The sequence below is a fragment of the Cebus imitator genome, unplaced genomic scaffold, assembly GCF_001604975.1.
Source record: "Cebus imitator isolate Cc_AM_T3 unplaced genomic scaffold, Cebus_imitator-1.0 Scaffold126, whole genome shotgun sequence".
Classification (NCBI taxonomy): domain Eukaryota; kingdom Metazoa; phylum Chordata; class Mammalia; order Primates; family Cebidae; genus Cebus; species Cebus imitator.
In genome coordinates this window covers 822,795-839,542 of record NW_016107441.1, presented here as the reverse complement: position 1 = coordinate 839,542, position 16,748 = coordinate 822,795, and the positions used below count along the sequence as shown (strand labels likewise).

The 16,748-nt window shown below is 44.7% G+C and overlaps 1 protein-coding gene and 1 pseudogene across 2 annotated transcripts in view; one reads left to right on the top strand and one right to left on the bottom strand.

Annotated features, from left to right (window-relative positions):
• The window catches only part of GLRA1 (glycine receptor alpha 1), a 116,347-nt gene that overhangs the window by 73,250 nt on the left and 26,349 nt on the right, over window positions 1–16,748 (top strand). For both annotated transcript variants that reach the window (XM_017540523.2, XM_017540522.2), the window contains exons 4-7: window positions 4,364–4,587; window positions 8,443–8,525; window positions 9,587–9,724; window positions 13,255–13,469. In XM_017540523.2, coding sequence (XP_017396012.1) covers window positions 4,364–4,587; window positions 8,443–8,525; window positions 9,587–9,724; window positions 13,255–13,469 — 660 coding nt within the window. The remainder of the gene's footprint in view (window positions 1–4,363; window positions 4,588–8,442; window positions 8,526–9,586; window positions 9,725–13,254; window positions 13,470–16,748) is intronic.
• The window catches only part of LOC108312556, a 15,770-nt pseudogene continuing 728 nt past the window's right edge, over window positions 1,707–16,748 (bottom strand).

Sequence of the window (16,748 nt, the reverse complement as noted above, 5' to 3'; positions counted from 1 at the left end):
TTTTCCTGGATAATATCCTGAAGAGTATTTTCCAGCTTGGATTCATTCTCTTCATCGCATTCAGGTATGCCTATCAAACATAGATTAGGTCTTTTCATATAGTCCCACATTTCTTGGAGATTTTGTTCATTCCTTTTTACCCTTTTTTCTCTATTCTTGCCTTCCCATTATTTCATTGAGTTGATCTTCGACCTCTGATATCCTTTCTTCTGCTTGGTCAATTCGGCTATTGATACTTGTGCATGTTTCACGAATTTCTCATGTTGTGTTTTTCAGCTCCATCAATTCACTTATATTCCTTTCTATTTTGTCCATTCTCATGAGCATTTCGTCAAATCTTTTTTCAAGGTTCTTAGTTTCTTTGCATTGGGTTAGAACGTGTTCTTTTAGTTCACAGAAGTTTCTTGCTACTCACCTTCTGAAGTCTGATTCTGTCATTTCATCACACTCGTTCTCCATCCAACCTTGTTCCCTTGCTGGTGGGGAGTTGTGATCCCTTGTAGGAGGAGAGGTGCTCTGGTTTCGGGTGTTTTCATCCTTTTTGCACTGGTTTCTTCCCATCTTTATGGATTTAACCACCTGTCCTCTTTGTAGTTGCTGGTTTTCAGATTGGGTCTCTGAGTGGACGTTCTGTTTGTTGATGATGAGGTTATTTGTGTTTCTTAGTTTTCCTTCTGACAGTCTGGCCCCTCTGCTGTAGGTCTGCTGACGTCCACTCCAGGCCCTGCTTGCCTGGGGATCACCTGCAGCAGCTGCAGAACAGTAAGTGTTGTTACCAGTTTTCTTCTTCTGCTATCTTTGTCCCAGAAGGATACCTGCCAAGTGTCAGTCTGATCTCTCCTTTATGAGGTGGCTCTTTGGATATACAGGAGTCAGGGAGCTGCTTGAGGAGACAGTCTTTTCTTTATAGGAGCTCAAATGCTGAGCTGTGAGCTCTGTTGTTCATTCAGAGCTGCTAGGCAGGTACGTTTAGGTCTGCTGCTGCAGAACTCATAAACCGCTTTTTGTTCCCAGATGCTCTGTCCCAGGGATTTAGGGCTTTATTTATGAGTTTCCATTATGCTGCTGCCTTCTTTTTTTTTCCTTCAGAGCTGCCCTACACAGCAAGGAGGCAGCCTAGTCACTATCTGCCTGTAGAGGCTTTGCTGAGCTGCTGTGGGCTCCGCCCAGCTGCCAAGTGAACTTCCCTGCAGTCCTGTTTATATGGGTGTAGTTAGAACTGCCTCGGCAATGGTGGCCCGCCTCTGTTAAGGCGGAGTCTCTCTGTGGTGGCAGGTTGCCTTGGCAACGGCGGGTTGTGTCAACATTGGTTGACTACCTCCTTAGTGTTGGAGTGCCTCAGTAATGGCGGACGCCCCTCCCCCACAGAACTAGACCATCGTGGGTTAAGCTGCACTTGCTGTGAAACTCTCAATCCAGAAGTTTCTGATTGCTGTTCTTTTGTGGGGGTGGGACCAGCCGAGCCTAATCGCCTGGCTCCCTGCCTCAGAGGCTTTTGTTTTTTTTTAAGTTGGTGTTCCAGTCACCTGTTGAAGAGGCGCTGGGATCTGTGTGTTTTCCCGTGCAGCAACTCATTGCTCTGGCTTAAACAGCGGCACTGAGACTCGTGGCACTTTTTTTGCCCTGGAATCTACTGTCCTGGTTCCCTGTTCAGTCCCCTTTTTAAACAGATGAATGGGTGACTTCCCGTAGCTCCAATCACCAGGCAAAAGGGCACCTGGACCAGTATATTTTGTATGGAGAACCGCTGCGCCAGGGTGCTGACAAAGCAGCCACATGGGGCAAAGCAGCAGCGCCAGCCGACACAGCGGCACTGGCCAAAACAGCTGCGCTGGCCACCCATGGAGCTCCTCCGCCTGGGAATTTCCTAGTCTGTGGGCAATAAAAATGTGGCGTCCACTCACCCTCTGCGCTTTCACTGGGAGCTGCAATCCTGAGCTGTTCCTAAACGGCCATCTTAGATCCACCCTCAAGCTATTGATATTTCTATAGGAAAAGAGAATGAGGCATGCACTGTAGGAGGAATTGAGCCGGGGTGAGGGTGAGTGGTGAGGAAGGTTGTTTTTTTTTTTTTTTTTTTTTTTTTTTTTTTTTTTTTTTTTTTTTTTTTTTTTTTTTTTTTTTTTTTTTTTTGAGACGGAGTTTCACTGTTGTAACCCAGACTGGAGTGCAATGGCACGATCTCGGCTCACCGCAACCTCCGCCTCCTGGGTTCAAGGCAATTTTCCTGCCTCAGCCTCCCGAGTAGCTAGGACTACAGGCATGCACCACCATGCCCAGCTAATTTTTGTATTTTTAGTAGAGATGGGGTTTCACCATGTTGACCAGGATGGTCTCGATCTCTTGACGTCGTGATCCACCCACCTCGGCCTCCCAAAGTACTGGGATTATAGGCATGAGCCACCGCGCCTGGCCTTGTTATTTGTTTTAGTTCATCCCTGCTAATGACAGATCAAGACTGATGAGGATGTACAAGCAGCATTGCAAAAGAAAATATTGCATGACCTCATTTATCCAGCACCCTCAAGGGAAAAAGCAATAGCAGGACCTCATGTGTGGAGATTATTCCTTGGAGGAGAGCATTTAAGGTTGCACTTGAACTGAGGATATTAATCACCTGGAGAACTATAGACCCTCTGGGAGATCCAACACAGAGAGCTATGCCCTTCCTCCTTGGGAAACACAAATATTTCCTAAACTCTACTTGTAGTGTCATGATATTCACGAACTCCAGGTTTACAATGTCTCTGTAATAAAATTTAAAACCTTATTTTTCTGTTTTGTTTGTTTGAGACAGGGTCTCATTTTGTCACCCAGGCTACAGTACAGTGGCATGATCATGCTCACTGTAGCCTGAACCTCCCTGGATTCACGTGATCTTTCTACCCCAGCCTCCTGAGTAGCTGGGACTACAGGCTACTGTACAGGCCATGATACGTGCCACTACACCTGGCTACCTTTTGTATTTTCTGGTAGAAACAAGATCTCATCATGTTGGTCAGGCTGGTCTCAAACTCCTGGGCTCAAGCAGTCCTCCCACCTTGGCCTCAGAAAGTGCTTAGATTATAGGCATGAGCCATCGCCCCTGACCAAAAGCTTTCTTAATGGAAATATTTCTTAACTGCATGACCCAGCTTTCTGCTATTGAGAACTACACATACCATAATAGCTCCTCACGTTGTGAATAGAAACTGAATGGATTCTTTCCATTCCTCTAGGAGGCAATTGAGCAGACTCTCAGCTAGGAGTCAGAACACATGGGTTCTAGAATCAGCTCTGGCCCTACATTTTCAGAGTGACACTGAGCCAGTCTCTATTCTCCCTGGACTTCAATTTCTTCATCTGGGTAAAAAAAAAAAAAGGTGGGAGGCGAGGATGGAGTTTTGACTAGGACAGCTATTCCTAACCTATATTCTATAGAAGATGCTCATCATGCACAAAATAAGAGTTCCATGGCCAAAATAAATCATATTCTACTCCCTTCTTAAAATGTACACAACTCATCAGCATATTAACGTCTCTGAGAAGTCCTGTAATAAAGAAACCTGTTGTATTTCATGTGGTCTAACATTTCCCTAATTGATTTGACTCATGAATTTTCTTTCAATGAAATAATCACTTTGCAGTCCATCAGAGAAACATTAAGCACTGAGTTTAGAAGCTAATAAGATGTGACTGCATGACATCTATTAAACCTTTCCAAACAAATCAACATATGTCGCAGTAAGTTATAGAAGACTGGTATTACAAGAGTGGGATGAACCCTAGGACCAGCAGGAACACTACAGAATTCTTCCACCCATCTTCCCTTCACTGCTTGAGAATTAATTGTTCTCTTTAGGCAGAATAGTTTGAATGCTCAGACTTCAGCTTTCTTTCCTTTCATTCCTTCAATCTGTCTAGACCAATGATTCTCAAATTATAGTGTGCCTAAGAAATCCTGTACTATTGAGGTTGAGGGTAAAAGGGAGACTTCAATTTATCTGCAATGCATTTTTTCTCTTATTTGAAGAAACGAAGTAAACATGACAAAATATTAACAGGATGATGAAAACAAGTGTTTATTACATACATCTTTAAACTTTTCTTTAGATTAATTTTTTTCAAAAGAAAGAATAACATTTATGTAATCTCAGCTCAGGGTTGAATATACCTCATCAGGCATTTAGAGGATTTCGGGGGGAAATTGTGACTCCCATGGTTTTTGACTGATACACACCTTTTATGTCTCACCCTCATATAAGATGCAACCACACTTAATAACATCCTACACAAAAGGTTTTACTGGCCAAAAGCACCTAGGCCCTCCAAAAGTTGATGTCCTTGGCCCTAACACTGCCTTCACCTTGTTTCGTGGCTATAGGACTATAGGGTCAACATCTTCCTGCGGCAGCAGTGGAACGACCCCCGCCTGGCCTATAATGAATACCCTGACGACTCTCTGGACCTGGACCCATCCATGCTGGACTCCATCTGGAAACCTGACCTGTTCTTTGCCAATGAGAAGGGGGCCCACTTCCATGAGATCACCACAGATAACAAATTGCTAAGGATCTCCCGGAATGGGAATGTCCTCTACAGCATCAGGTGAGTTCTGATCAGGTTCTCCCACTCCCTCCTCAGAACTCGCCTTGCCCCACTACCTTCTGGATGCAGACCCTAAAAGAGGGGCCAAACAGAGGTGAACAGGCCCTGGCAAACCAACACCTTTGCAGAATAGGCAGACCCAGCTCTGTAACTTATACTCAGCAAGTAAGAATAAAATACCATGGGGTATTTGACTCATGAATTTTCTTTCAGTGGAATAACTACATGGCAGTCCCGTCAGAGACACATTAAATATGCACTGAGCTTAGAAGCTAGTAAAACGTGACTCCATGACATCTGTTAAACCTTTCCAAACAAAACAACGTATGTCACAGTAAGTTATGGAAGACTGGTATTACAACAGAGTAGGATGAGCCCTAGGACCGGCAGGAACACTACAGAATTCTTCCACCCATCCTTCCTTCGCTGCTGGAGAAGTAATTGTTCTCTTTAGGCAGAATAGTTTGAATGCTCAGACATCAGCTTTAGGGTATTTCATTCTAGGGGCCAATGGTTTATTACAACCAAGGAGACCAAGGAAGGCATCCTAGAGAAGCTGGGGTTTAAGTTACCCAACATTACAATCAAACAAGCTAGGAAAGAGTATTCAAGCATGATTACCAATAGCAGAAGCTAAAGCATAAAACCTAGAAAATCACAGCAACTTCAAAGCAAATGAGCCTGCCAGGTAGATGGGGTTGCTTGTGGTCAAGGTCAGGGCTATTCCATCCCTTCTGTAAAATCTTCCTATCCCCCAAACCTTGCACTGGGTCTAGGAGTTTAGATCTTCTTCTCCAGATGTGGAATAACCTTTAGATATTGGTTAGGGACAGAGCCTTCAGAGTCTGTTGCCACCCCTCCACACCAAGTCCCTGATGTTCTCTCCTAAAGCATAAGGAAAATGACCAATGTCCAAGAGGTGAATAACACCAAGAAGTGTTATTATTACCTTACTCATGTAATAATAACAGCTACCATTCATTGAGAATGCACTAACCATGCTGGGTACTTTTCATGTGTTATATCTAGCCCTCCTAATAACTCCATGAACCAGGTTTTACTATGCCCATTTTGCAGATTAGACAAGTGAGGATCAGAAATTTTAAGTAACTTGCTGAAGTTTCCAGTTTGTTAGTAGCAGAGCCTAGACTGTAATCTATATTAGTGTGAATCTGATGCCCTCTCAAAGTCCTATAGCAGTGCATGGCATTCAATAGGCACTCAAATATATCATCAATATATGAATATGTTTTTATTTCAAAGAGCTTAAAAGGACACTCATCCTAAATGTCTTCCCTTCCCGCCCCAGTCCTTCAGAGAAACATACCTCATCATCAAGGGCAGCCTTAGAGGAACCTGAGGCTCACGTGGCCTTCTTTACTCATGGGCACACCCTCCCATCCCCGCCAAGTAAACATCCAGACTGGAAGAGTGACAGGCTTAGGAAATGACCACTCAGCCCAGCTGGCTGGGGGAATGGTAAGGTCAGCCTGCTTGGATTTTGCTGCTGCCAGGCTAGCTTCCTATCTCTAGGAGGCTAAGTCCTGGTGCAGCATGATAGAAGGACAGATCAGCAGAAAGTGATGTTTCCAAGGTCATTCCACTTCAGGAAATTAACCCAGTGTGACAGCTGCCCCACTTTGGAGCTGTTAATCTGTAGAAATTCAACTGTATTCACTTTCTCCCTCCTTCCACTTCCTTCTTTTCCCTCTTCTCCCTCCCCATCTCCCTTTCATTTTCCCCCCTTTGCTTCAACCTTGTGCTTAAAGGGGCCCACATCCAGAGCTGTGGGTGTAACCTGGAGGAGGGAAGTTCACAAAGGACTGTGTACCTCACCACAGGCAGCCAAAGTGTCAGCTCAGTTCCACTAGAACGCCACCAATTAGGTGTCTTAGGATATTAGGGTTGGCTTTTCAGGATAGCAGTGCTGCCCGCAAACACATGAGCAAACCCACCCTGGGACTCAGAATCCAAAGGCCAGGACACATGGTTTTGAATCCTGGCTGATAAATCAGCTTGCTGTGTGACCTTAGATGACTCTCAACCTATCCCTCTCTGCCCCCTGGGTTTCTCACCTGTCACATGAGGTAGTTGGCTTGATGATCTAAGGCTGTTTGGGCTCTGAAAGCCTTTCTTCTCCATCCTCTGCAGCAGGTACTCAGATGTTGGAAAAGCCTTTCAAGCTGGAGTCTTGTATCCCAGCTTGAGCTGCAGGCCTTGAATTCTGTTGAGGGGACTCCCTCTGGTTCTGAGTCTATGGCCTCTGTAAGGGTTGAACAACCAAAATAAACAGCTAGCCTAGAATCCTGGGGAGCCCACCCCTTTCAGCCAATCTCAGCATGAGCCCACTGATGTGAGTGAGCTGTGTTTGGACACCCAAAAGGCAGGAAGTCTCTTTGAAATAGCTTTTGATGAGCCCTACGTGCCAAGAACCACTTGCAACACCTGCTGCAGGTGCACATGGGCACTGCTCAACTTAAAATCTGAGCTGTGTCCCTACCTGAGGGCTATGCAGAAGAGTAAGGAAGCAGGGCAGCCCCTGGTATCCAGGCAACTTGCTAAAGACAGGTGTCCAGAGGACAGTTAGACTCCAAAGAAACCCTGAAGTTCACTGACTCTGTGTCACTTTAGGCAACCTACTTTTACCTCTCTGTGTCTGCATTTTTCAATCAGGAACTTGAAAATACACATACATTTATTTAATAAACATAAGTTGTCCACACCCACCACCACCCAAAGGTGCTGCGTCCCGGCAGCTATCTGGAGCTTTGTCTAGGCTGGGCAAAGTTGGCTGGGAGACCAGATGGCCACCAGGTCACCAAGGTGGGGTGGGAAAAGAGGTTTATTGCTGCTTCAGGCCTAGGCCCAGCCTGTGGGACTCACAGCAAGGGCTCTGGGAGCTTTCAGGACAGAGGCTGTGGCCAGGCCTGGGCCCCCAGCTCATCTGCATGCCCAAGGCCAGAGGGTCTGCAGGTCCCCAAAGCAGCTGGCCGCACTCTGCTTCCCACTGCTCTGCTGCAACCACTTGAGGATTTTTTATCCTTCAGTTTTGCTAAATTCCTTTATTTACTTTAACAGTTCATACATGTGTATGTAATTGTCAGGGCTTTCTATATATAAAAGTCATGTCATGGCCAGGCACTGTGGCTCACACCTGGGAGGCTGATGTGGGAGAAATGCTTGAGCCTGGGAGTTTGAGACCAGCCTGGACCACCCCTGTCTCCACAAAAAAAAAAAAAATTGGGGAGGGTGGGGGATGGAGCCTTGCTCTGTCACCCAGGCTGAAGTGCAGTGGCATGATCTCAGCTCACTGCAACCTCCGCCTCCTGGATTCAAATGATTCTCCTGCCTCAGTCTCCAGAGTAGCTGGGACTACAGGCACGTATCACCATGCCCAGCTAATTTTGTGTGTGTGTGTGTGTACTTTTAGTAGAGGCGGGGTTTCACCATGTTAGCCAGGCTGGTCTCAATCTCCTAATCTTGTGATCCACCCGCCTTGGCCTCCCAAAGTGCTAGAATTACAGGTGTGAGCCACCATGCCCAGCCCAAAAATTTTTTTAAAAATTAGCAGGCATGGTGGTATGTGCTTATGGTTGCAGCTACTCTAGAGGCTGAGGCAAGATAATTGCTTGAGCCTGGGAAGTCGAGGCTGCAGCAAGCCATTATTGTGCTGTTGCACTCCAGCCTAGGCCACAAAGAGAGATCTTATCTCTCAAAAATAAATAAACAAACAAACACAAGCTCCCTGACCTTCTTTCCCTACCCTGGACAACTGATTTTCTATTATAACTAGAATAGAGGCACAGCCTCCCCAATATGTGGATCCTGCATCATTCAATTCCCTTCTCTTCCCAGAATCACCCTGACACTGGCCTGCCCCATGGACTTGAAGAATTTCCCTATGGATGTCCAGACATGTATCATGCAACTGGAAAGCTGTGAGTGTCTTCCATGAGTCCACTAGAAAAAACCAGTCTCCCTTTTACCCATGGGACAGGCAGAAATTCCCACACAGCTGCTCCTAACCACTAGACCCCAGGAGATTACTGTAATAACCCAAAATATTTGATGAAGGACTTTGCTTCTAGAAAATTAGAAATACAACTTCCCTCACATGGCCTGACTGAGGTCCATGTTTTGGAGCCAGCACGTTCTCCAATGGATCATTGTTCCACATCTATAGTGAATGTGAATGGAAAAGAAATGGCTTGAATAAGTCATGGTCCTTGAACCCACAAGATGTTCACTCCAGCAGGGGAGGTAAACAACTTACTGCAAAAACAACTCTAACAAAGGGCGGCAAGTGAGTGGTGTGTTGTTAGAAGTACAAAGTGCTGTGGTTTTGTGGCAGAAAGAATGCTTCCTTCTGATGGAGAAGGAGAGAGGGTACTGGAGTAGACTTTATGGAGGACCAGGATTTTAACAGATTGGATAGCTGACTCCTTTGATTGCAAACAGAGAAACCAACCTGACTAACTTAAAAATACAGAAACCAAGGCAGAGCACTTAGGCAACAGGAACTAGTAGACCATTTCCTTGGAGTACTACCCATGAGGGGAATCAGCACAAACCAATTCTGAAAGTTTTGTTACTTCACTCGAGAGTCGCTGAAGTGGTGGGTCATGGTCTGGCCTAGCTCAAGTCACCATTTCACACCTTTCCCCTCCTGCCCCAGCCAGCAGCTAGTCTCAGCAAGAGTTGTTCTGCAGAGGAATATCTGCCGTGAGCAAAAGGGGAGGTTGGCAAGGATAGAGTGTGCAGGTGAAAATAGCAGATATCAACTGCATTTCACCATGGCAGTGAGAGGGGAAACAACAGTACAAGCTAATGCAGAAAGTTGGGAAGAGAGGTGGAAGGGCTATGATGTAGATATAAAAATTAACCAGTTTTTACCTCCCTTGAGTGGAAAAGAAAAGCAACATGGTCTCACAAGTACCATCAAGTGTCTGATGTCTCTCAGTCTCTAACCCCAACCAACCTTCTTCTGATCCCATCCCAGTTGGATACACCATGAATGACCTCATCTTTGAGTGGCAGGAACAGGGAGCTGTGCAGGTGGCAGATGGACTAACTCTGCCCCAGTTTATCTTGAAGGAAGAGAAGGACTTGAGATACTGCACCAAGCATTACAACACAGGTAGGTACAAGGGCCATCCTCCTCAGATCCCACCCCACAACCAGGACCAGAGGTTGTTTCAAACACATTCAATCATTGATTCAACAGATCTTATGAAGTACCCATGATGGAAACAGCTCTGTATTTATTACCTAGCGGTTAAGAGAATAGGTTTTGAAACAAAAAAGTGGCTCTGATATTTTCTTCCTGTGAGTCCTGAAGTGAGTAGCTTAAGCTTGGGTTGTACCTAATTACCAGGGAAGCTGGTAAATACAGTCATTATTCCAGGTAGTGGAATGGATCCTATTTCTAAGGCAGAAGTGAAGAACTGATATTGGGAAGACACCTAGTAGTCTCTGTCACAGAGGAACTGGCATTTCCAGTAGAGCAAAAGTAGAGAGAATACTCACAATAGACCTCAGCAAGAGGGAGCTTAGAAGTGGCACTGAAGGTTAGTAAATAGCTACAAAGGGTTCACCAGCCTGTGAGCTATGAGAAGGCAGAGAAGCCACGATGGTGTAGCTCAGCTCTCTATCTCCCATGCCTTTTTGGAAAATTGAATATCTGGATGATTGGGGCCAGATCAAAACTGGCTTTGCATACCCTGTCTCAGGCTGAGAACAAGCCCATAAAAGCATGGAGGAAGAAAGTCGGTTGGCTGGTACAGCAACTGGAATGATGGGTAGGAAGCTGGGATCTGAACCCAGCTGCATAGAGTAGAGAGGCATGGAAGGCCAGCAAGAGGAGAAGGTGAAAGATAGGGATTGAGAGAAACGATCGTAGGCTCTGGTGCAAGTAGAAAGCCCAGTGAAAGTGCAGGCACCCTGGGCTCTCATCTGTCTTGGGCAGCTGCCTCTTTCTGAGTCACCTCGGAGTTGTTTCAGAACCTCCAAAGATATTATCTTCATCCCTTCAGCAATAATGATATTCCCATAGCAGCGGTGAAAGTAATGACTCCCAAGTCAAATCACCACAACTGACCTTCACATACCAAGTCTTTTACTCTTTATAGAGTATTTTATTTTATTCTTTCTTTTTAGCTTTCTTAAGGTATAACTGAACAATAACAATTGTATATATTGAAGGTATGCAACATGATGTTCTGATATATATATAAATATATGTATATTCATTGTGAAATAATTACCACACTCAAGCTAAGTAGCATATGCATCACCTTACATACTTCTCAGTGTGTGTATGTGTGTCTGTGTGTGTCTGTGTGTGTGTGTATCTCGTATGCCTGATAAGAACACTTAAGATCTACCCTCTTAAAGACCTATATTTAAGATTAAGCTAAAATGATAAAACTTTTAGAAGAAGACATGAGGGCAAATCTTACTAATCTTAGATTTGGCAATAGATTCATAGATGTGACATCAAAAACACAAGCAACAATGAAAAAACAACGGTTAGATTTGACTTCATAAATATTAAAAGCTCGTGTGCATCAAGAGACACATTGTGAAGATAACCCACAGAATGGGAGAAAATATTTGTAAATCATAAATGTGATAGGGGTCAAATATTCAGAATATATTTTAAAACTATTAAAATGTGGAGGGGGAATAAAAGACCAGGCGTGGTGGCTCACGCCTGAATCCTGGCATTTTGGGAGGCCAGGGCAGTTGGGTCACTTGAGGCCAGGAGTTTGAAACCAGTCTGACCAACATGGTGAAACCCTGTCTCTACTAAAAATAAAAATAAAAATAAATAGCTGGGCATGGTGGCACAACCCTGTAATCCCAGCTACTTTGGAGGCTAAGACAGGAGATCAGTTGAACCTGGGAGATGGAGACTTCAGTGAGCTGAGATGGTACCAGTGCACTCCAGCCTGGGCTTTTTTTTTTTGAGATTCTATCTCAAAAAAAAAAAAAAAAAAAAAAAAAAAAAAACAGTGAAAAGGTGATCTACCCTCTTAGCAAATTCAAGTATACAGGACAGTACTGTTAATTCTAGTCACATAGCTGTATGCTAGATCTCCAGAACTTATTCATCTTGCATAACTGAAACTCTGTACCCTTTGGCCAACATCTCCCAATTTCCCCCACCCCTCAGCCTCTAGCAACCACCATTCTATTTTCTGCTTCTATAAGTATGACTATTTTAGATTCCACATATAAGTGAGATCATGCAATATATGTCTTTCTGTGTCTGGCTTATTTCCCTTAATATAAAAATGTCCTCCAGCTTCATCCACAGTGTCATAAATGGCAGAATTTCCTTCTTTGTTAAGGCTGAATAATGTTTCATTTTTTTTATCCATTCATCCATTGAGAAATCTCTTATGGTCCAGTAATCTCACTTCTAGATACATATCCAAAGAAAATGAAATCAGTATCTCAAAGACACATCTGCACTCCCATGTTCACTGCAGTAATATTCGCAATAGCCAAGATATGGAAACAGCCTAAACGTACATAGCATATTCTCATTCATTTCATTGACTCTCCACCATGTTCATCTTAGTAAGGGCTGAGCTCTGTGCTAGACCCTATGCTTGCAAGGATAAAAGGCTGACAAGACCCTGCCTATATGGAGCTTAGAGTCCAGGGAGCTTCAGGAAATTCTCTAGTTATTGTGCTTCAGTAGACAGGAACTAAGACCCCATCCTAGGACTAGCTCCATCCCAGTTCCAGGGATACACAGACAGGGAGGAGACAAGCTGCCTAGTCTAGTGCAGAAGACAGAGAGAGAGAGAGAGAGAGACTGACTTGCCCACTCACTCACTGCATTATGTCTTAAATGCTCTGATGATCATGTGAACAGGGTTCAAATAACACAGAAAAAAAGCAGCATTCTGCCTGGAGGAGAAGGAATGCTGCTCACATTTACACTGCCATGGAGGAGAAGGAAGATTTCTTTGGCTGGTTGTGGGAAGGAACAAGGGCTTTCTGGGCAAAGGGATGAGCAAGATCAGAAGCTCAGAAATATGAAAGTTCAGGGCATGCTCAAGGCAAGGGATGGCATGTAGGGAGTCATGATTAGGGTGAAGAGTGATGGGGAAGTGGACAGAAATACTGGTTAGAGCTTGACTATAAAGGTCAGGCTAAAGAGTTTGAACTTTTTCCTGTAGGTAATGAGAACTGCCTTGTATGAGGAAAGAAGGTTGGGACCAAAGGTTTTAGAAGAGGAAATAACAGAATCAAGTCATATTTTGGGAAGATAACTGGAAGAAAGGTAGAGAAAGTGCCACTTAGGACCATTCTCAGCAACAAAATATTGATGCTGTTGATGATGATGATGACAATGGTAATTATGGCAATTGACAATCCAGAACATTTATAATGTATGAGGACCGTGCTAAGCTTTTCATAAGCATCATCTAATTTTATCCTCACATTAACCATATAAGTAACTATATGAAGGAGGTATTATTATTATCCCCAGTTTACTATACACGACAAACATATACAGAACAATTCAAATACTTGTCTAAGGACACAGGGAGTATGAGACTGGACCAGAACTCCAGCCAAGGTTGTTCTAACCCTAAAGCTTTTGGTCCTATTCACCCGGCTACACTGCCTTCTCACTGCAATTTCTTGCAGGTAAATTCACCTGCATTGAGGCCCGGTTCCACCTGGAGCGGCAGATGGGTTACTACCTGATTCAGATGTATATTCCCAGCCTGCTCATCGTCATCCTGTCATGGATCTCCTTCTGGATCAACATGGATGCTGCACCTGCTCGTGTGGGCCTAGGTATCACCACTGTGCTCACTATGACCACCCAGAGCTCTGGTTCTCGAGCATCACTACCCAAGGTAGGTCCCATTGCCCAAGAGCATAGAACACCTGGACAAATAAGGACAGTATCCACTTCCTTGCCCTGCCTAAAACATGGAAAGCAAAGGAGTTACTCACTACTGATTTATGTACTATACTTTGCAGGATCCTGCAGATCTTTGCAGGCTCTACACTTTTCTGATCCATCAGTCCTTCCACCGGACTCAACATTATGGTTCAATACAAGTTGCCAGACACCACATTCTGCTCCACTGTCTACCAACACTGGACACACATTCTGTTTCATTTGCTTTTAACATTCAACTTCATATTCTCCTCCATTCACTTTTAGAGCTAAGTGCAACATTCTGCTCTTTTCACCATTAATAGTAAATATCGTATGTCAGGGATCTCCAACACTAACCCCATATCCAGAGATTGGATAGAAAGATTCATAGGACTCAGCATAAAGTTGTATTCACAGCTAAGATATTTTTATTTTTTTATTTTTTGAACTAAAAAAGACCTTGATATTCCACCCTTCAAGTTGCAATTGGAACAACTAGGAGAGGGGAAGGAGTTGGAGTGGGATAAAGAACTAGGAGGGGTTCGATGGCTGGATGCCCAGTCCACTTAGTTTTTGTGCTGGAAGGACTCATCACTGGTTTCATTGAGAAGACACATATGGATGAGGGCTTCTGTCACCATAAAAGGGTCACAGTTGGTGGGGAGCGGGGCAACGGTCTTCAAAGTAATGCTTCTTCTCCTGGCCAGTGGTCCAGGGAATGCATATGTTGGGGCTACAATTGGTTACACCAGCAGAAAAGTTGTTGATGTTGGAAGTTTCATGGAATCCAGTTAGGCATCGGGCATTGTCCAGGCCTCCCTTGGGATCACAGGTGTGGATGTGGTACTGGTGCCACTTGCTTAGTTTCTCAATGGCCTCCTCAGTGTACTCCAGACCATTCTCCTCCCACACAGCCTTCATGCTAAAGTTGGTATGGCAGCCTGCACCATTCCAGTTCCCAGGAATGGGCTTAGGATCGAAGGTTGCTATCACTCCAAAGTCTTCACATACATGATGCAAAATGAACCAGGCCACCCCGAGATGATCTCTCATGCTGATTCCTTCAGAGTCTGATTTGAAATTCCCACTGGACAGGCATGACCTCAGCATTAGTCCCCACAATCTTGACTCCAACATACAAGCAGGCCTGTAATGGGCCTCCATGATGTCCCTGTCATAGGCTTTGTCTGCTCCCACACTACAATAATAGGGATGCTGGGGTCCCCAGAAGCCATTGGAAGGCCAACCAAAGGGGTGCCCATTTGTCCCCATGAGGCTATATTCCTGCTTCATGCTAAACCAGGGGTGCTGGTTGCTCACCATGTCCATTATCCATTTACAGATGTGTCTCAAATTGGTCTCTGCAGGCTTTCAGTTGTACTTGAAAACTTTACAGAACACCAGCTTGTAGGGTCCTTACTGAAAGAGTCCCAAAACATGGCAGCAGGCATGAGATACATGTCACTGTTGGAGACTTCAGACTGTAAAATACTTGAGCCATCAAAATTCCAGGCCAGGCACGGTGGCTCACACATGTAATCCCAGCACCTTGGGAAGCCAAGGCGAGTGGATCACCTGAGGTCAGGAGTTCAAGACCAGCCTGGCCAACATAATGAAACCCCATCTAATAAAAATACAAAAAATAAACTGAGTGTGGTGGCACACACCTGTAATCCCAGCTACTCAGGAAGCTGAGGCAGGAGAATCACTTGGACCCGGGAGGCGGAGGTTGCAGTGAGCCAAAACCGTGTCATTGCACTCCAGCCTGGGCAACAAGAGTAAAAACTCCGTCTTAAAAAAAAAAGAAAGAAATTCCACTCAGGCAACTCTTCCACACACTTGGGCTCACCGTCCAGGGTCTGGGTCTTGCAGTGCAGTCCTTTTCTAGTACCATGGATTCAGATATACATAGCCTGGACTTTCTCACCCTGACGCAGGGACATGTACACCTGCTTAGCACCTTTCTTTAAGTGGGAACTTGCTGAGGTGGTCCTGGTGGAAGGTGTTCTGGACGCCGAGCAGGTGGGGGGGTAAAGGTAAGCTGAGAGAGCAAGGTGAGGAGAGGAGAGGAGAGGAGCCCTCTGCCCTGCTCACATACTCCGCTCTTCTCCCATTCTCGGCTCTCCACAGCTAAGATTTATTACAGCAACATATTCAGAAGATACAGCTGGCTCATCAGGGGGAAAGAACATAGACAGAGACTACAGGAATCCATGTGCAGGCTTCCTTACTCTCACCCTCCCATGAGGGGTCACAAAGAATGCACTCTTACTCCAGCAACAACATGCAGACGTGTGTGTTATATTTCTGCCCAAAAAGTCAGAAAAACAGAAACTGTTAGCCAGGCATGGTGGTGTGTGCCTGTAATCTCAGTTACTCGGGAGGCTGAGGCAGGAGAATCACTTGAGCCAGAGAGGTGGAGGTTGCAGTGAGCTGAGATCACACCACCGCTCTCCAGGTTGGGCAACAAAGTGAGATTCTGTCTAAAAAAAAAAAAAAAAAGGAAAGACAAGACAAAGAAAAACAGAGACTGTTCTACGATTCATTTGAGCCTCAGTGTGCCATGTTTTAACTGGGAGCTGGTCACATCAGCACCCTCTGCCTAGCATGTGCCAAAATTCCAGATGCCTAAAAGGAAAGCAGATTGTTTAGCATGAACCAGATTGTTTGTACAATATAGGCACAGTGAGCCAGCCTTATCAGTTAGGGAAAGAAGGAATATATGCAAAATCTAACTTCCCAGATGCCATCCAAGAGGCAAACTTGCAAGAGGCCCTTTCTAAGATAGCCTCAGGCCTGTTTTATTAACCCTTTTCTGGACACACTTCAATTTGATTCTTGTATTTCTAGTGTTAAACACCACATTTGCTGTTAACTCCTAAACCATATTCTGCTTCATTCACTAGACACAGCATTCTGCTATTAATGTCAGATACACATTCTGCTCCATTCACCCTTATGCTAGACACAACATTCTGTTCCATTCACCTCTAACACCAGACACAGCATCCCACTTCATTCATTGCTAACACCAGCCACTATTTTTCTTCCAGTCACCCTTACAATCAGTACAGCTTTCTGTTCCCTTCACTGTCAACACTAGACCTTGCATTCTGCTTAATTCACTTTTTTTTTCCATTTATTTATTTTATTGCATTTTAGGTTTTGGGGTACATGTGAAGAACATGCAAAATTGTTGCATAGGTACACAAGTGGCAGTGTGATTTGCTGCCTTCCTCCCCATCACCTA